The sequence below is a fragment of the Halteromyces radiatus genome, assembly GCF_025201355.1.
Source record: "Halteromyces radiatus strain CBS 162.75 chromosome Unknown BX664scaffold_7, whole genome shotgun sequence".
Lineage (NCBI taxonomy): Eukaryota > Fungi > Mucoromycota > Mucoromycetes > Mucorales > Cunninghamellaceae > Halteromyces > Halteromyces radiatus.
In genome coordinates, this window is record NW_026251693.1 from 517,882 (window position 1) to 538,115 (window position 20,234).

The following is a 20,234-nucleotide window of genomic DNA, read 5'->3' on the forward strand; positions in this document are numbered from 1 at the left end:
AACAAGCAGTAACCTACCCTAAAAAAAAGAAACCACATCAAATCCTGAATCACAACATTTTTAAAGAGACAATAGAATATAATAAAATGTATATAAAAATATCAAACGTTTATTTATTTATTTATCATCCTTATCATCCTTCTTCTTTTCCTTCATATCTTCCAAAGCTTTTTGAATACGAGCATCGTTTGCATCCACACCTGGTAATGATCCAAGTACTGCTGACATCATTTCTTGATTGGCTTCACCATTATTATCATTCATGGACATTTCCAAGGCACGTTGAAGTTCTTCATCTTCATCCATCTCATCCATATCTACATCTTCGTCCTAATAAAAAGAAAATAACAACACAATTTATTATCATTTTCTTTTTCAAATATATCATTGATCTTTACCTCCACCTGTGATTGGTTCATTGACAAGGCCAAAGCAGCTTGTAATTCCGCATCTTCTGGACTGATATCTTCTTGTTGTGATTGTTGTTGTTGAGATGATGATGAATCCACTGCCATAGCATCACTTGACCCAGCTGCTTTTGATGGTTCTCCATTACTTGATTCTTTCTTTGAAGCAGCTTCTTGACGAGCTTTTTCTTCTTCAAGTGAAATACGTAAAGCCTATATTTAATTATCATCAGTTAACAACCCGTTTATACATATACATGTTTTCACTTTACCAAGGCCAATTCAGGGTCGAGATTGGGATCAATACCAAATTCAAAGCCCTCACCACCAGTAGCGAAACCACCAGGAGCACCATCTTCACCAGAGATAATAGGAGTGGACATTAACATATCACTCAAGATATGAGGACCAGGGGGAATAGATACCAAATGACTATTATTAAAAAAAAAAGTCATGTTAATACCACTCTTGCTTACTTTTCCTTTTTTTTTTTTTAATACCTGTTATCACTGTTGTTGACATTATTGATAAATGCTTCCAATTTGGGGGTGTTTTCTGCTTCTTCGCCAAAGTTGATGATATCAATAGCCACGTTATTCTTTTTGAGTTTCTTTGCTAGTCGTACTAAGGTTCGTTCATCAGTTTCCACAGGACTTCCAACAAAAACAATCACTCGTTGACGTTGATTTCTATTTTGTCGATGTTTCAATGCAAGCTATCCAAAAGAAAAAAAAAATTGAGAAACTATATTATTCTTTTTTCCTTTTTTTCTGTATTTTACCTGAGCAATCTGCACACTGGTCAAAAAATCACTTTTTCCATTAGATTTAATACTATGCAAAGCCGAGAGGATCTTGCCAACATCCGAAGTCAAAGTCACCAAAACCTCTGGGCTCTTTCCAGCCATGGTCATCAAACCAACAGTGTTTTCAGGATTGGATTGTGTTTTAGCATTAAATATAAGATTTACAGCTTCGTTTTGAGCTACCAACCTAGTAGGAGTATAGTCACCGTTACGCATCCATTCTGAATTATCCACCCTATAATATGTCATCAGTATCTTTTATTTTTTAACATCTACCCTTCTTTTCTCCTTTCAACTTACACAATCATAGAAGCTTCCATCACCATTGTTATATTGAAGTTTTATAGATAGATATATGTTCAGTAAAAGATAAGGATCAAAAAAAAAGAAGATATAAAAACAAATCGTAGATCTTTCAGAAAAAAAAAAATAGTACGTGGATAAGAAAGAGAAAGAAAAAAAAAAAAAAATTAGGTGTACACCTCACCGCGTAATATGACATGACGTTCTTTTTTTAATAATGTTTGGTGGTAGAGACAGCAGATTGAAACACCGCTGTTCCACTCGTTGACATGTAACAACGCTTTATATATTACAACAATGTGTTTTTCTCTTTTTTTCATTTGATGATCATCACCAGTCATCATCACAGTTTAGAATATGAGTAATTATATAGAATGATCATCATCGTAAGAATGTGATCATTATAGAGCCTGATTACGGTAGGATGATCGCCATCAAACAATCATGATGAGTGCTATCCATCATCCACTTTTTTCAACTAATACACCCTTCTTTAATCATCATTAAATAAATAATAACATATATAGCGTTGTTGAATACCAAAATAGCAATGAACACACTGTAAGCCATAGAAAGGAGTAGATAACCTTTATATTGAAACTGAACAACGGGTTAATAGTTTATGATGGTAGCTAGACTGACTCTGATTGCTAACACCAATAATGTGTATGTATGAATGGAAAGACGATGATATCAATTGGTGAAATGAAAAATATGAGTTGGATAACAGATCAATCATTTCAATCAAAGGAAGGAATATTCAGCGATTTGAGTAGATAAGTGATATTTCATGATGCAGTGTCTATATTCATTCTCTAGAGTGTTTCTTTTTTTTTTTTATTATATTGACATCACAAGGAAAAATCAAATTGATATTGATGATGGTGATGAGTCTTATGATAATACTTATGACGTTGATCGTGATGATGAATGATATTCATGATGACGCCTACGATGATGCCTACAATGAGTCGTATAACGATGGATTGTCTTTTGTGTCTATTTTTTTTCTTTTGTCTCAATTCAAAGGTAATAAGGATAAACATCACTTGGACAATGTGGAGAATCAAACTTGTAAACATGTGAATCGAATCAAGAAAAAAAAAAAGAAGATTTTTTTTATTTATTTTGGATATGACTAAAATATATTGTATATATATAACTAATAGGATAAAACTGGACAGGATAAAGATGAGGAACTAACCATAGGAGGAGAAAGGAAGAAGGGAAACAAAAAAAAAAAATGGGGGAGATAGATTTAATCAGACTTGCTTGCACTAGATGCTAAATCATGAACTTTTTCCTTCAATTCATGAGCATGTTTATCTACCGAGTTTCGTGTATTCAATAAAACAGGACGTAAGAACCGACCATACAATAGTTCAGCACCCTAAAACAAATAAACAAATAAATCCATAATCTATTCATCCATCATAATAACTTACTCTGAATTGAGGTAAAACAAGGTAAAGTACAAATAAAGTTTTGAAGAGATAATAAAAAGGAAACCAGTATAATAAAATATCAGAAAAGTATTCGAGGAGTTGCACAAATCCAATCACAGTCCAATAAGTCAACCATTGTTTATCATCATTATTGCCTGGACTTTCAATAGCCTTGAAAGAAGCATAAGCTAAAAAAAATTAAAAAAATAATAAAAAAAAAAAGTTTAGTTCATTATTATATAAAATATGAATCTTTTTACCAGGATAAATCCAAGAGATAACATTAGTCAAGAGTTGACCAGCAATGTTAAAGAAAATCATGATAAACGCAATACCACCAACACCAAGAGCAAAATAACTTTTTGGTACTCCAGTACGACGTTCCACTTGATTCATATAATACGATTTACCAAGTTCTTTATCCAGAGTAGATAAATAATGTTGAAATTTCACTTGAGCACTTTGAATAGATGAAGCCATATTGAAAAAAGAATAGGAAAGAAAGAGAAAGAAAAAAAAAAAATGAAACGCACTTTCTGTCTCGTGTACAAAAAAAAAAAAGACTCTGCTGACATTAAAAAAAACTCGCCTATTCATTCTTATGCTTGAACTCACTTGGTGTAACATCACACAGATATTATCAAGGATGATCCTATTTGTTCATATGATCATCCATCCTTTTTATTTTTCTTTTTTATTTTTTTTAAAAGAAAATGAAATTCAAACCAAAAAAAGAAAAATGATGATATTTTTTTCCACTTGTCAAAAAGAGAAAAAAATCCACTTTCACTTACTTTTCATTCCAAATCCAACCTTTTTATCATTTTACATTCGGTTCGGTTTATATTAAATCATCATAATTGAATATTTCGTGATAGTGATGAATGATATGTTTGACTATATATATATGATGTAAAGAAGAAGGATGATATCAGTAATTTCGATCACACTTGTGTTATCCATAATACTCACCATTTGCATACATTTCTATGATATCAATTCTTTTTTAATATTAACAAATACAATTCTATTATATAGATAAATAAAAAAAAAAAAAGAGGTGTTCTTTTTCTTTATTATAAGTATGCTCTCTAACCATCAAGTTGCAAAAAAAAAGGTATATAATTTAGAAAAAAAAAAAAAGGAATGGACATCAAAATAAAATACAATGAGTAAAACTATCAAGAGAGAAAAAGAAGGAAATCTATGTATCCAATGAGGAGATTCTATCTAGTTGGAATAAGACTTGATAACTATCATTATCGGGATCATTCATTGAGCCTTGAAGAACGCCTTCTCTAGTATTGGTACAACGAATGTTTTTGCCACGAATCAACTGATCCACTTGACCCTACAGAAAAAAAAAAAAATAGTTAATCTCCATAAAAAAAAAAAAAAAAAAGAATCAATCTTATTACCGTAATGATATTTCTCACTTCAATAAAACCTGGTTCAAAGACAAGGACATAAGGATAAGATAATGCAAAGGCATCCGGTTCTCCTTCCCATTCCATAATATGACTTGATCGAATCCATCTGCCTCGTTGATCTACAAAGAAGCCAAATTCTAAAAAAAAAAAAAAAAAATATCAATTATCTTTCCTTTTTTTTTTTTTAATTTTTCTTACCATTATAGCAAACAAGGTATTCTGCAAATTGAACACGGAAAATGGTGATAGGTCGAATATCTTGTCTTGAAAAAACAAAATCCAATTCTTCATCTTCAGGATCTAGTAATGCTTGTACACCAAAGGATTTCATATCCACCACACCAATTTCTCTAGGACAGGAAATACACATTTTGCTTTTGAGAAGACTGATGGCTGATGCTTCGCTTGGTAAATAAAGATCCTTGTAAGGTTTCAATCCCACCGGCCCATTACGTACCAGACGTCGAATACTAAAGCCGGTTTTGGTTTTCTTGCTTTCATCCGTGGCAATTGGTTCCAGGACACGAATCGTAGTTGTAGCTAAAGTGTTTGGTTTGGCAATACATACCATGGTCTTGTTGATACATTCGCCCACATGGAAAAATGCTGTGTTGGTGCTAATCGTCCGTCCTTTTTTGATGCTGAGTGGTTTGTTGTCTGATGTATCCAAAATATCGTCCAAAGGAAATGTCCATAATGTCTTGTCCGCTAATACCAGGAGTTGTGCATCTTCCATCACTTCAATTTGGGAAATTCTATCCAGAGGAATGACCCGCTTCATCGTCGATAATTGCCCATCTTCTTCTTCATCGTTGTTGTTGATCCTGACATATACTCCCATATCCGTGCCAACCAACATGGTATAATTGTCTTGTTGTTGACCTTCTTTCTTTGTTTGATCAGTTATCATGATAGAGTCATGCACTCGGTTACTTGTTAAAAACTGCCGAATGACAATATATCGTACAGTAAACACACTTTTTTCCATGGATAATGCCTGCTGTTGTTGAAGAATCTTTTCTGTCCAAGTTTTGCGTGCCGATATGTTGGAAACAAATAATGTGATCGGTGGCGATCCTTTTCTTCCATGATGATAAAATGTAATACTACTTGACGTATTTGATTTCATGGCCAAAAGATTGTCTGATGTAGAAGCACGAGGCAGTGAGGAATGAGAATTGGAATGGCTAACACTGGATCGACTATATGATAAAAGAGTACTTGCACGTTTTGCTCGATTGTTGTTCACCACTGTGGAAATCGTCAATAGTTCAAGTGGTATTGGCTTTGGGAAGAGAGATTAAAGAAAAAATAAATAAAGATATGTTAATAAAAAGAATATTGTATGTTAAATGGTTTACCTTTCTGTACACCTTGTAGTATTCTAGATGATCGTGATACTTGATTTTTGCAAAGATAAGATAGTGATCAAATAAGAAAACTTGTAGATCTGATGCCTCTGATGAAGTATTGCCCTTTCTCTTCATTCGTCCTTGAATGATCAGTTGTCGTTGGGGATCTCGCAGCCTCAAATCCTAATAATAATAATAATAATAAAAAAACCCCCATCCATTATCTATTGTATCCTTGGATCTATTTTCATTTTTGAACTTACCACATATTCAGCTGATGATTTGAAGGATAATCGTTCTTCAATTTGTTGCAAGTTGAATATATTTTCACATTTTCCGGTTTCAGTGTTGACTTGAAGCAGATAATCAGTAATAATATCCATCACCTTGGGAATTGTTTCATAATCTGAATTTTCTTTTGGTGTTCGTTTCCATATTTCACGTAATAGTAAATTGTATCTGAAGAATCAACAAAAAAAAAAAAAAAAAAAAGATCAGTCATCCATACTCTATCTATTTTTTTTTTCTTGGGGAGAGGGTGGATGCTTTACTTTCCAAGTCTAGTAGTAGGTTTTGTCAGATAGCCATTGAGTTCCAGACGCTTTGATTCAGGTAATCGTTCTGTATTTTGGACAAACTGAGCAAATACTGGATTCCGTTTCTTTTCCAATTCAAACTTAAACTTGCCAATGATTTGATGGGCACCATAGGCCACAAAAGGATCAAAATGAGATACATGATTAAGAAGAATATCCCCAACATGTTGTATCACATGTTGTTCTTTTTGCAACGCTAATAATGCTTGTGAGAGGACAGTATTCACCTTTTCCACATCCGCCATGTTCCAAAACACCTCTTGTACAAAATGTTCTCGACGTTCATCAGGAATAATATCTTGAGTAATCAAAGGTTTGACCCAATACTATACAAATAATAAAAAGAAATTACTATCTATATGGTTTAATTCTTGATTCGAACTTACGTTATGCACATATTGTAAATCCTTCACAAAATTGGCCTCTGTGTAAATCAATTCATATATACATTCTTGACGTTTCCTTTCTTCTTTTGATGTAGCATCCACAATGGCCTTTGGTACAGAATGAATCCAAAGATTACTTTTTTCTTCCTAATAGACCCATTAAAAAGAATTAACATTCGATTATCTATTTATGTTCTTTCTTTTTGATTACCTTTTCTTGTAAAGATGACTGACTAATAGATCGTTTGACCAGCTATATATATATATAGGACCCAACATAACAAAAGAAATAGAAAGAGTTAGTTTTTCCTCTATGACATAAATAAATACCATTCTTTCCTTTCTTACCTTTCCTTTTCTTGGACAATGTATACTATAACAACCTTGACCCCTAGCACAGGTGGGTGAGTAACAGTTGGTGAGTAAGGTAAAGATTCCATTAGGTAGTTCTTTCTTGTCGTCTATGTATAGGAAAATAAGTGTTAAAAGTTTCAAATACATACCCAAGTTGGTTTTATAATCCTTTACTTTCATCCATATCTCTAGTTCGAATTGGAGAATCTTCATCAGTTTTGACTGCGTTTGATGTTTGACCAAGGGAAGAATCCAAATGATGTCTGAATTGATAGATTTTATCACGAGAATCCCGAAGATGATGTTCATAGGTGACATCATGGAAAAAATGCTGATGATCTAAAGCACGACCAACCAAAATCCCAAGATTTCGATCATTAGTACGAAGAATTTGTAATAAGCATTCCTATCCCATAGAAAAAAAAAAAAAAAGAAACGAGAAATTAAACAAATGAAAAGAAAAAGGCTTCCATCCATCAAGTAAAAAAAAAAAAATAGTCATCTTGCCTTACCACAGCTTCCTTTCCATTAAATGTATGAGGATATTCAATATCGTCCTTAAATAATGTTTGTACAGGTAATCGTTTATAGAGTTCTTGAGCAACGCGTGATAATAAAGCTGGGTACAGTTGTGAAGTGGAGACGGATGATGATCTTGAAGGATTGCGTTGTAAAGACAATAAGGATGGATTAGTGTGAGTAGATAATGATGTTGAATAATATGCATGAATGGATTTTCGTTGTTCTATATGTTTGGCTTGTTCCATTGTGATACCAGTAGTAACCATAGTCAGAGTAGTAACTGGATCATCATCATCATTTCTACCTTGTTGTAGTGATACCGGTAATTGTTGTTGCTGTACTTGGTCATTGGAAAACGAAGATGATTGATAGTTTTCAGGTAAAGATGATGATACTGTTTGAATGATATCTAAAAATAACATTAAAGAAAGCAAAAAAAAAAAAAAAAAAAAAAAAAAAAAAGAGTGGTCAGTTACCAGTAGCACTAATATATATATATATATATATATATATATATATATATCATAAGAAATTCTTACCACCAACGCTTCCTTTTCGCCAATAAGTACGTTCGCGCTCTTCAGCCATAATTGTTTCAGATAATGATGGAGTTGGTGTTGGCCATGTATCCGATGGTCGACCATTCGTATCGTTGTCGTTATCATCGTAAACAGCTGGGGTGACAGGAGAAAATACAGTACTATCATCGTCGTCTTCTTTGATAGGTGCATAGGTATTGATGGGAATGGGTGTTTCAGGTCCAGTTTTCAGTTTGGTGGTATGAGTTGAGGCTGTGTCCAAAGATGTATTGAGAGACTTTAAAGGAGTTGTTCCATAAAGTGAGGAGTTGGATGATGTGCTGGATAGAATGGGACGCGTACAATTGATAGTGGAAGGAGGTCGATCGCCAAAGTAAAAGTCTTCATCATCATCGTCTTCCTTGCGTTTGTCATTTGTATTGTTCGTTTCTGATGAATGTGTTGTTGTTGTTTCAGGTAATGGTGAAAGTAAAGGAGAAGTGAATTCCTTTGAAGTTGAGTGAATGGTAGGTAGACTGCTCTGTAGGTTCAAGTTGGAAGAGGTAGTTGTAGTGTGTACATCGTAAGTAGTGGTTGGTAGTAATGGTGAATTACTATGAACAGCTGCTATTGTTGTAGTACCTGATGATATTGTCGGTGATGAAGAGGACAAAGCGACAGTAGCACTGCGAGTAGGTGTTTTGTATCCGGTGGTATTAGTAATAATATCAGAAGATAAAGAAGGAGAAGCAGGAGAAGAAGAAGTAGAAGAAGAAGAAGAAGTAGTAGTGAAAGAACGAGCAAGCCTATCTGGAGGAGGATAAAGTAAAGAAGAACCAATACGTCTTGTAGGTAGTCTTTGACGATTAGCACGGTTTTGACCAAAAGCAGCCAAGCTTTGTTTTCGTACAGGAAGCTTTTGTTGAACATAACTTTTCCTTATAGAATCTGGTATAGGACCACCATCATAATCCAATTGAGTTGATTCCAGAGCATAATGTGATGAAGTAGTATTGAGTTGAGTTGTAACAGAAGGTGAAGAAGGAGGACTTGATTCATTCAATTGTTCAGAGGATGAATGTTCAGAGTTGACAGTCTGAGCATTTATATTAAAATTCATAATAAATAGTTCACCATAGAAAGTAAGAAAAAGAAGAAGAAGAAGAAAAGAGAATGAACTAAAAAAGAAAAAGTAAATTTTTAACTTACATATTGAGATGAAGCCCTTTTTTAGGAAAAGGCTCAAAGCGGAATCCCAAATACAAAGATTGATAGAAACCGTTTGTGTGGAAAACCAAGAAGGTTAATTCATCTCACCATAAAAAAAAAAAAAAAAAAAAAAAAAGAGAGAGAGAGAGAGAAATCCATTCATTTTTATTTTTATTTTTTATTTTTATGAATTTAATTATAAGAATCTATATTATTTAAGGTAAATGTAAAATGAAAATAAAACGTTTTACAGTTGCAATCTTTCCCCTTTTTTGATGCACTATCCGGGTCTGACATTGAAAACACTATATAATTTTTTTTTCCTCTCGTTCACTGCATTTTCTTCTTCTTCTTCCACTATTACTATTGTTTTCCTTCTTACCTTTTTGTACCATGCCTATTCAGTTTGGTAGTCATGCTTTAAATCAAGAACATCTGGAAAACCTACGTTATTATAAATATGCTGCAGTTGACAAGTCTTTGATTTCTAATTATATTTTACGTCATTATTGGAATGCTATGGTTCACTTGTTCCCGCGTTGGATGGCGTAAGTTACTTTTTTATGAGGTTGAAACAGAGGATTTATTTTATTTATGTTTATTTATTATTATTTTTTTATGATAGACCTAATTTGATTACTTTGCTTGGTTTAGGCTTCATGATGATAAACGTATTATTCATTATCATTTATGTTCCTGATCTTGGTACGGAAGCTCCTAGTTGGTTATATTTCAGTTTTGCTGCTGGACTTTGGTTATATTCTACTTTTGATAATGTCGATGGAAAACAAGCTAGAAGAACTGGTACAAGTAGTCCTTTAGGTGAATTATTTGATCATGGATGTGATGCTTTGAATTGTACCTGTGTGGCTTTGTTACAAGCAGCTGCTCTTGGTTTGGGTCACTCTTTTTCCACGGTTGCTCTTGTTTTGGTAACTATTGTCGGTTTTTATTTGTCTACAGCTGAAGAATATTTTACTGGAGGTAAAAAAAAAAAAAAAAAAAAATTATGATAAAAAAAAAATGATGTATTGATGAACGTTTTTTTTTTTTTTTTCTTTTTGACTTGATTAGTACTGTACCTGGGAATTGTAAATGGTCCTACTGAAGGCATTTTGGTCTCTTGTCTTGCTTTTATTTGGTCAGGCGTCTATGGTAAATCACAAAACAAAGGGAAATAAAGAAGGATGTTTAACTATATTTTTTTTTGTTTAACGTTGCACAGGTGCTTCGTCATGGCATGTACCTTTATCTGCTGTCTCAAGGTTATCATGGATTTCATCTCATCTCCCAAATGGAACTTGTTTTGCTGATATTTTTGTATGGGGAATGATTCTCTTTTTCTTGATTACCCATTGTCCTTTTTGGTAAGTTAATGAAAAGGAACATTATATATAAATGATGATTGACAAGTTTTATTATTAGTTTCGCTTCTATTTATACAGTGTGTCAAGAGAAATCATTAAAGTTGTCCCATGTTTTACTCACCATCTTATACCCTATCACTTTGTACTCGCTTGCTATCTATCTCTGGGTATCATCTCCTTATAGTCATTTATTTGAAAATCAAGATATTATTCTTTTCTCATTGACGATCGGAATCTTATTTGGTATGATGGCATCTGATATCATTGTAGCCCATCTGACACGCAACGAATTTCCTCCATTCAAGGTATCTTTGGGTTTATTATGGACTATGGCCTTACTTGTTAACCTGCCTTTCCTTCGAACGTAAGTTGTTGTTTTTTTTTCCTTGTGTTTTCTGATGAATGATTTGAATTGATTTTTTTTTTTTTTTTTTTTTTTTTTTGCATCTAGCCATATCATCACGGCAACATCTGAACATATTCTCTTATGGATTCTTTTCCTTTCACTGGTTGTTCTGTATTTAGTGTGGGCGACAAGGATCATTCAAGCATTTTGCAAATACCTTGGTATTAACTGTCTTACAATCCGTCATACAAACCAGACTATACCTCGTTCTACTGAAGGTAATAAAAAAAAACCAGACGGAAATAAATTGATCTAAGATACTAATCATGATTTTAATAATTAATAGAACATGTGGAATCAGATGCACTTTTGGATCAACAGGAACAAGGACAACAAGCATCCACATCAACGAACGGCAACAACAAATCGTATAGTACATTTGAGTAGGACAGTCTTGATCTGGATCATCAACTTTGTATTATTCTTTTTATATTTATTTTTATGATGATATTATTTTTATGATGATACCTCTATTTATTCTCTATTTATTATACTTTTACATCAATATGTTGAATACCCGCGTACATATTGTAACTAATAAAGAAATGGAGTATTCTTTTTTTTTTTTTTTTTTTTTGGACATGATTTTTATTTGACTGGACTGTCTTGTCTATTTTATGTATTTTTACACTATATGTAGGCAGTAAATCATCAAACATTTGACAGAATGGGACTTTGCAACTAGACTATTTTATTGATATATTTAGACAAATGGGTTTGGGTTCATTTTTATTCAAATTGAGAAGATGTATACAAAGGATGAATTAAAAAAAAAAAGGGGGGGGAATGGATCCTAATAAGTGATAGAAAAAAAAAGTGTTACTATAACATACTATAAAAAAGAGGTGTGTATATATAAATATGATAATTAAAAAAAAAAAAAAATTAAAGGGAAAGGTCACTAATCTATTTGGGTTGAACATTGACACGAGCAGTGATACGTCGAGGATCCAAGGATTCAGGTTCCAAAGAAGGAAGCAAGTAAGAGATATCATCCCAAGGATGTCGGTATAGGCCTTGCTTGAGACGCTTTTGATCCAAATGATGACCGATGAAACCAAGAGTACGACCTAATACAAACAGACCATTCAAAGTACCAATACGCATGTATTCTTCGGCTTCTTCAGGGGTGAATGCATTGGATTCACGTAATAAGTCCACAAATGATACCGCAATACAACCATCCACATTGAGAATCAAATTATCCTTCTTGCTAGTAGTAATTTCTTCCACCTTCAAAGCATAATCCAAGATAGGAGTGTTGGGGAAGTTCTTCTTGACATAGGATTTCACCAATTCCACACGCATATCGGGGTTAGTACGAGATTTGATCTTGTGTCCAATACCAGGAATCAATTTGTTAGCCTTTCGCATGGATGTCACGAATTCACGAGGGGTCATGCCACTGTCATATGCCTTTGTGAAACTAGTAGCAGCACCATCCAATGCACCTCCAAATCGTTCACCGATGGTCAACAAACCAGATACTACTGATGAAATCAAATCCTTTCCAGCACGAGTAGTGATGATGGTATTCATAGCCTAAAGATATTAAAATAATAAAAATAATAAATTTTAATACCTTTTTTTTTTTATCTTTTTTTTTTTTTCCTCTCTGAATATATATATATAACTTACACCAGACACAGCAGGACCATGATCAGCTGTCAACATAAGTACCATTTCAATAAACTTGCCAGCATAATCAGGTAAGCGACGCTTGAACCAAAGAAGAGACAAAACACCACCAATACCAATATCATCTTTGAAAACATCAGTAATACGCATACCTGCATACAAAAGTTCTTGACCACGATCATCAACAATAGTAGAGACAAAACTAGCAGGTTTACGAACCAAACCTAATTCTTGAGCCCAGGAGTAATCAATAGGAATCTTAGGAACTTCAGGTTCAGCACGAGGAATCACAATACCATCTTGAACAAGTTTAGTAAAAGTATCGGCTAAAGCTTGAGGCATCAATTCAAAAGTGTCAGGAACAACGATACCAGCAGCACGCATAGCCTTGTTCTTAGCATCAGCAGTTTCGAGATCAGAGTTAGCCATGGCACCAGCGTGACCGAATTGGACATCAGTTGTGAACATCTTGGCACAAGTACCGATACACCAGGCAACCACTGGTTTCTTGATTGTACCATTGCGAACAGCTTCAATCACCTTGTATTCTTCTACACCACCCACTTCACCAAGTAACACAAGCATCTTACAGTTAGGATCTTGTTCGTAACGAAGTAAATGATCGATGAAAGTAGATCCAGGATAACGATCACCACCAATAGCCACACCTTCATAAACACCATCAGTAGTACGGGACACAATATTGTTCAATTCATTGGACATACCACCAGATTTGGATACGTATGCAACGGAACCAGGTCGATAAAGCTTAGAAGCCACAATGTTATCCATCATACCACCAGTATTACCGATCTTGAAACATCCAGGCTTGATACCACCAACAGTAGCAGGACCAATCACGAGTACTTGACGACGTTCAGCTTCATGTAAGAGTTGACGAGCACGACGTTCAGGTACACCTTCAGCGATGATGGCGATTGTCTTGATTTGAGAGGAATAAGAGAAGAGTTCACGAGTAGATTCATAGACAGAGCGACAAGAGGCAAAGTTCACAACCATATCAACTTCAGGGAATCGTTCAACAGCTTCTTTGAGAGAGGTGAAAACAGGAATCAATGTTTCCTTGGTACCCCAGTAGAATTTTTGCACATGAGAACCACCAAAGGGATAAACCATAGCAGCCACAGAAGGAGCTTCACGCTTACACATAAAATCAAAATCAAGCATACCTTGGACAGCACGAGGTTGCATACCATATACAAAAGCACGAGTCTTGCTGGTGAAGGGACGGTACCATTCACGGGTTTCACTTTGACTGTTATCGAAGTATTGCATACGATTGCTGATATCAGAAGGAGTAGCGTTATCATCGGCGATCTTGAGTTTTGGACTGTTGGCTTGAGAAACAGGGGTCGAAGTACCGAGAAGTTGATCTTGGAATAAATTACCAGAAGAAGCACCATTACCAGCAGAGACAGCACCATTAATATCAGAAGATTTACCAACAAGAGCCAAAGGTACAATTTCAGTGATATGAGTTTCGGGACCAAATACTTGAATTTCCACACCAAGAGTTTCACCCAATTGACGCATGGCACGAAGACCTTCTTGATAGTTAGGACCACCACGACGGATGAAAATACGAACCTTATGATTAATCAAAGCACGCTTGAATTCAGTCAAAGCACGAATAATACCCTTGAAAGTAGTAGCGACATTGGTGAAATTAGCAATACCACCACCGATAAAGAGAATCTTGCCTTGAGGATTAGCATCACCACGAGTCATCAAGTCCAAAATAGTCTTGGCATATTCATAAGTTTGAGTTTCAGTAGGAGCACCAGAGTATTCACCATAGTTTGCCAATTCATTTGCATAACCAAGAGCAGCAATAGCATCAGAATAAACAACAGAAGCACCACCACCAGCAACCATTGTCCAAACACGACCATCTTTATTGAGTACAGTCAATTTGAGAGAAGCACCTGTCTTACCATCCAATTCTTGAATATAAGCTTCTTCCTTTGTTAATTCCCGACCAAAAGGAGCAGGGAAAACCATGGGGGGACCTTGATCAACATGTTGTTCAGAAGTGACGACACCAGTGTTTTGAGGAGAACGAGCGATTGCCCATTTAGGACCAGCTTCGAATTCAGCGGTTTGATCCAACTTGGCAGCCAAATCCAAATACATAACTTGAGGAGTTTGACCTTCAACAGGATCAGTAACGACTAGAGGATTGATTTCCAAATAAGTGAAATGTAAATCAACATAGACAGCATAAAGACGAGTAATAAAGTCCACCAAGACATCACGTTTGAATTCGGGTACATCTTTCAAAAGAGTTTCCTTGATAGTAGAAGGAGAGGGAAATTCTTCATCGACCTTGACAAGTAACTTGAGAGCTTTAGCATCAACATCACCAACATCAATACCACCTTCATGAGTAAATAAGATATTATCACCATCACGTTCAGAATTGATACAGATATAATATTCAGTATTAGAAGGATGAGGAGTAAAAGGTTCCACCAAGAAAGTTTTCAATACACCGGTCGTTCTTTCAATCTAATAGATAGATTAACATTAGTTCATCTGTCAGCAATATCCTTTTTTGTACCCAGATCTTTTTGATTAACCTTTTTTTTTTTTTTTTTTTTTTTTTTTACCTGAATTTCTTTGCCAGCACGTTCTTCAATCCATTGACGAGCTTCAGACCAAGATTTATTCAAAGTTAATAAACCGTGTTTTCCACGTCGTTTGATTAATTGATCAGGTTTGGCCACCAACTTGTCTGTTAATAACCAAGGATGAGATTGTTCCAAAAGATCCAATTGTTGTTTTAAAGCAGTTTCAAAAGTACCTGGACCAGCTTGTTTAAGAGAAGTATCCACATTAACTTGAGCCAACTTGGTAGCAGCAGGTGTGAATAATGATGTTTGTTGGTCATTTGATAACAAAGGAGCACGTAACAAGTGATAAGCTAATAACAACTTGCCATCATATTCTCTAATAGGTTTGGCAGACATGGTTGTAATAAAAAAAAAAAAAGAAAAGATGGATGAGAATGAAGAAAAAGAAAAAAAAAAAAAAAAAGGAAAGAAAGGTAGATAAAAAGGTAAAAAATTTAAATGGTTGAATTTCATTTTTTTTTTTTTTTTTACGCACCCCCCAACAAAAAAAAAAAAAAATGAGGAGACTGTCAGTCAAGATGGATGATTCGGCATATCAAAAAAAAGTACCCTCTACACACACACACACACACACACACCCCTCTCTCTCTCATTATCTCCCCCAGCTCAACTGATACGCTAAAAAAAAAAAAAAATTCGGCTGTCATGCCATTATCACTCTCAAAAATATGACTTGTCAAACTCCAAAGGCGGGCCATTTCCTAATTTGGTATCCATCCGAGGAACCTTGTTCATGGATCGACTTTCACTTGTTGAGACCCCAAAAGGAGGGGATGGCAGACCATTTAAGACTTTCAATTCCCCCAATCAATCATTATGATAAGACAAAACTTGGATATGACTAAAAAGATATAACGTTATTTATTTCAATTGTTTTTGATTTCATTTAATTTTTTATTTTTTTTTTTTGATAAGATGAAAAAGGGACATAATATGCTTAAAAAAAAAAGGTTGAAAAAAGATGACTATATAAAAGAAGTAAAAAGAAAAAAAAATTAAAAGAGAAACTACCATGCAAAGAGAGAGAGAGAGATATAAAAAAAAGAAAAAAGAAAAAAGCATAATAAAGAAGAATACAGAATGTGTGTGTGTGAGAGAGAGAGGGAGATAAATAAAAGTAAAAAAAAAACCAAATTAAAGGGGAAAAGAGAAGAAGGGAGAATATGACTAGTAATGATGTAGTGTGATTCAAACTAAACAAGCTTTCTTTTTTTTTTTTCTTGGGAATAAGGGGAAGAATGATTCAATCATAAAAGGAATATATAAAGAATAGGGAGAATCAATAGGTGTAGGAGTTTGTATGGAGAATCAAAAAAAAAAAAAAAAAAAAAAGAAAAGAAAAGAAAAGAAAAAAAATGGAACATAAAAAAAAAAAGAAAACCAAACTAAACTAATGAATCAAAAAAAAAAGGTATATATAAATAAAAGAATGGAGTAATCTGTTCAACAGCCCACGGATTCAGAAGAAGACCAAGGTAAAGAAGAGACTACATCAGAAGGTGAATAACTATCTATTGTAGAACATGTAGTAGAATAACTTGATGAATGATTGTTCATATTCGGAGATGTAAAGTCATCCATCACTGATCTTGGAGATACTGAAGAAGAAGAAGAAGAAGAAGAAGAGGATACACTTTGTCGTTTGTCCGCACGATTTTGATGAGTTTTCATATGTTGAGCCAAGTTGTCAGATCGAGAAAAATGTTTGTGACATTTTGGGAAAGTACAAGCAAAAGGTCGTTCCAAAGTATGAATTCGCATATGTCGTTTCAAATGTTCCAACCGCTTGAATCGTCTTTGACATTGAGGCATAGCACATACATGAGATTTTTGTTGTCCACTTTCCACCATTGTACCATCATTGTTGTTATATTGTAATAAAGTTGACCGACATTTTCGTTGTTTCTTGGTTGTACCATTGTTGTTATTATTGTCATTACCCCCAGTAGTTGTCAATTCAGAAGGAGATTGTATCATACTTGTCGTTGTTGTTGTATTAAATCCAGTATAATGTTGACCTAGTTCTCCTTGGAAATCATAGGTAGGAGCAAGTGTTGTTGTCCCAAACATGGAGGAGGAAATTTGATCATGATTCAATAAAGAAGATACCCCACCTCCATTCAGAGTCATACAAGGTTGAGTTGAAGTCATTGAGGAATAATGATCGTGCATCTATAATTAAAAAAAAAAAAAAAAAAAAAAGGAGAAAGGTTAAGTATTTTTTTTTCCTTTTCTTTTTAGTAATGTTTCTCCCTATTTTGATAAAAAAAAAAAGTCGTTCCAAGAACTTACCTCGTTGTTGAATGAACGTTGATCATAAATATCCTGATAAGGTAATTCAAAAGGTTTGTTATTGAAAACAAAAGGTTGAGTTGAAGAAGGGAAAGCATGAATCAATTCTTGTTGAGTGGAAACAGTAGAAGCGGAAGAAGAAGAAGTAGAAGTAGCCATTGTTGCACTTAAATTAGTTTCTGCGACGGAGTTGGATTTCTTAGAATTGCGTCGACCAGTAGCAGAAGGTAATTGTTGTTGACCAGAAGGAGAAGATGCTTGCTTTTTGATATGAGTACGATAATGAGCATGAAAGTTGTCAGAACGACTAAAACTTTTACCACAACCAGGGAAAGCACAAACATGAGGACGTTCACCAGTATGGACCAACATATGTCGTTTCAAATGTTCATATCGCTTGAAACTCCATCCACAATAAGAATACTTGCAAACATGTTTATGAGGAGCATTGGGACCATGTTGATAATGTTGAGCAGATCGACGTTTATTCTTGTTATTCGTAGAAGGATCCTTTGTCATGGAAGCAGTAGTCAAAGTTTCATCAGATGATGGAGAAGAGCTACCCGTCAAATAATCATAATCATGTTGTTGAGACATATAACCTTGATGATTTCTTTCATCATGATGATGATCGAGAGTTGTTCCTTGATGTTGCTGCACGCAATCATCCACTGACATGGCTGAACACGAGCTTCGTCTGTATGCATCTTGATCATGCATCAATGTAGGATGAGCGTTGAATCCAAAAGGTCCCACATCCACAGAATATTTTCGTTTGAATTGTTGCATAGGATCCATCATGTTGGAAGGCGAAACAGCTGGTGTCAATGGAGGTGATAAATGTTGTTGATGAAACAATTCCATCTGCATATCAGGATGTCCGTTGTTGTTGCTGTTGTTATTACTGGTAGCTTGACTACTTGTAAAAACACCACCTGTAGGTACAAAAGTAGAAAATGACATATCTTGAGAATATGAATTTTCCAATTTTTCATTTGATTGTTGAGATAACATAGAAATACTGGGTAACTTTTCAGAAAGAGGATCAAAATTAGTCATTATTGTTGATTGCTTTTTGTTTTTATCTTTTTGAATGATTTTCGAATAGTCAAAATATGAGTGATTCGTACGATGTATATAAATAAATATATATATATATATATATAAGAATGGGTATAAAAAAAAAAAGAATTATATGAAATGAAAAAAAAAAGTTTATCAAATCAGAAAGGAAACGAGTAAAAAGCAAAATCATTTGAAAAAAAAAAATCCTATTCTCTTTATTGTTGTTTTCAGGCTCCGGTTTCCTTTTTTTTTTTTTTTTTTTGTTTAGGTAGCTAGTGAATGGGGTTGATCGACAATGTGAGGTTGATTGAAGTTAGGGATCGTTATAATAATACTTAAATATATATATAGAGCGTGTTGCATCATCATCATCAAGAAAAAAGACTGAAAAAAGGATGGCTCTCAATTCACTATATACACACACAAAAATCTATCCACGCATAACTTTAATAGCAAAAATGATGCTTTCAAATATAATAGGAGGATATATAAAAAAAAGGAAAAAAAATCATCCCCTGAATTTAGTTAACTTGAGATCATCCAGTATTCCATTTTTATAACTACACGCATTGATGCTTCTTTGCCTAGTATTCTATAGAAACTGTTATTTCTTTCTTTCTTTCTTTTTTTTTTTTTTTTTTTTTTTTTACTCCTTAAATGACATATTTTTTATATGCGTGTTCATTCTTCCTTCACTTTTTGTTCAAAAAAAAAAAATATGCGTTACTCTAACTTGAGCATAACATTCTTTCCATCATCATTTGTCATGTAGAGTAAAATTTACCAGCGGAGACATAATTTCCATAAAACTAAACTATATACATCACATTACCATATATAAATATATATATATTTTTGATAATTCATGCAAAAACTAGAGCATGCTTCCCCTTATTAAAATCATCCCATTCTCCTTTTTTATCATTATTATTATTTTTATTATTCATCATCATCATCATAATATATACTTTTTATCATTATTATTGAGTTCAATACAAAGGTGAATGCATCGCCATATATAGAAATATGATTTCCTTCTACCTTTTGAAAGTCTGCTTTTTAGTCAAACCATCGATGATTGATTTTTTTTCTTAATCTTCTTTTCCTCCTTATATATAGTAATATCTGTCTTGATGAATACGTATCATGACTCGCGCTTACGCAGTTAAACAGAGAGGATGAGAAAGAAACAACATGTGTGAAAGTGAAAGTGTATACCCCTTATTTTCATGTTAGTAAGGAGGAATGAAAAAAAAAAAAAACTTTACCCGCCTCGTGCTGTACTTGCTCCTTCGAGACTCCTATTATATTTTCATACAAACGTTTTTCTTTCCGTTGTTATGGATCTCTTTCATGGCATTTATATCATCCGATGGCAAAAGAAAGATACTAGTATCAACAATCATTCTTTTTTGTACTAAAAGAAAAAAAAGTACTAATTAGATGCCATCAGTCGATGAATATAAAGTTGTGGTATTTCTATCA

At 34.0% G+C, this 20,234-nt stretch overlaps 6 protein-coding genes across 6 annotated transcripts; 1 reads left to right on the top strand and 5 right to left on the bottom strand.

Annotated features, from left to right (window-relative positions):
• Nucleotides 1–82: 82 nt before the first annotated feature.
• On the bottom strand, nucleotides 83–1,663 carry BX664DRAFT_388019 (uncharacterized protein). Its single transcript, XM_051549431.1, has 6 exons — nucleotides 1,513–1,663; nucleotides 1,189–1,447; nucleotides 908–1,122; nucleotides 680–839; nucleotides 399–620; nucleotides 83–330 (listed from the first exon to the last, which is right to left on the bottom strand). Exons 1-6 carry the CDS (start codon nucleotides 1,536–1,538, stop codon nucleotides 118–120), a joined length of 1,095 nt encoding a protein of 364 aa, XP_051397543.1. The 5' UTR covers nucleotides 1,539–1,663; the 3' UTR covers nucleotides 83–117.
• A 945-nt stretch (nucleotides 1,664–2,608) lies between these two features.
• Nucleotides 2,609–3,516, bottom strand: BX664DRAFT_361180 (TB2/DP1, HVA22 family-domain-containing protein). Its single transcript, XM_051548226.1, has 3 exons — nucleotides 3,221–3,516; nucleotides 2,961–3,148; nucleotides 2,609–2,905 (listed from the first exon to the last, which is right to left on the bottom strand). Exons 1-3 carry the CDS (start codon nucleotides 3,438–3,440, stop codon nucleotides 2,774–2,776), a joined length of 540 nt encoding a protein of 179 aa, XP_051397544.1. The 5' UTR covers nucleotides 3,441–3,516; the 3' UTR covers nucleotides 2,609–2,773.
• Nucleotides 3,517–4,022: 506 nt separating this feature from the next.
• BX664DRAFT_339345 (CNH domain-containing protein) lies at nucleotides 4,023–9,289 on the bottom strand. Its single transcript, XM_051546610.1, has 12 exons — nucleotides 8,140–9,289; nucleotides 7,591–8,009; nucleotides 7,253–7,484; nucleotides 7,073–7,185; nucleotides 6,936–6,977; nucleotides 6,725–6,871; nucleotides 6,294–6,664; nucleotides 6,006–6,201; nucleotides 5,752–5,925; nucleotides 4,589–5,675; nucleotides 4,379–4,527; nucleotides 4,023–4,311 (listed from the first exon to the last, which is right to left on the bottom strand). Exons 1-12 carry the CDS (start codon nucleotides 9,236–9,238, stop codon nucleotides 4,165–4,167), a joined length of 4,176 nt encoding a protein of 1,391 aa, XP_051397545.1. The 5' UTR covers nucleotides 9,239–9,289; the 3' UTR covers nucleotides 4,023–4,164.
• Nucleotides 9,290–9,524: 235 nt separating this feature from the next.
• On the top strand, nucleotides 9,525–11,668 carry BX664DRAFT_339347 (CDP-alcohol phosphatidyltransferase-domain-containing protein). Its single transcript, XM_051546611.1, has 7 exons — nucleotides 9,525–9,875; nucleotides 9,953–10,311; nucleotides 10,402–10,482; nucleotides 10,553–10,694; nucleotides 10,753–11,058; nucleotides 11,146–11,318; nucleotides 11,387–11,668. The coding sequence occupies exons 1-7, from the start codon at nucleotides 9,721–9,723 to the stop codon at nucleotides 11,485–11,487; spliced, it is 1,317 nt and encodes a 438-aa protein (XP_051397546.1). The 5' UTR covers nucleotides 9,525–9,720; the 3' UTR covers nucleotides 11,488–11,668.
• A 74-nt stretch (nucleotides 11,669–11,742) lies between these two features.
• On the bottom strand, nucleotides 11,743–15,737 carry BX664DRAFT_388023 (citrate synthase-like protein). The gene is made up of 3 exons (XM_051549432.1): nucleotides 15,369–15,737; nucleotides 12,739–15,267; nucleotides 11,743–12,642 (listed from the first exon to the last, which is right to left on the bottom strand). The coding sequence occupies exons 1-3, from the start codon at nucleotides 15,726–15,728 to the stop codon at nucleotides 12,007–12,009; spliced, it is 3,525 nt and encodes a 1,174-aa protein (XP_051397547.1). The 5' UTR covers nucleotides 15,729–15,737; the 3' UTR covers nucleotides 11,743–12,006.
• Nucleotides 15,738–16,742: 1,005 nt separating this feature from the next.
• On the bottom strand, nucleotides 16,743–18,548 carry BX664DRAFT_301376 (uncharacterized protein; the record flags this gene model as incomplete). Its single annotated transcript, XM_051542383.1, has 2 exons — nucleotides 16,743–17,564; nucleotides 17,685–18,548. The coding sequence occupies 2 exons, from the start codon at nucleotides 18,546–18,548 to the stop codon at nucleotides 16,836–16,838; spliced, it is 1,593 nt and encodes a 530-aa protein (XP_051397548.1). The 3' UTR covers nucleotides 16,743–16,835.
• Nucleotides 18,549–20,234: the final 1,686 nt, after the last annotated feature.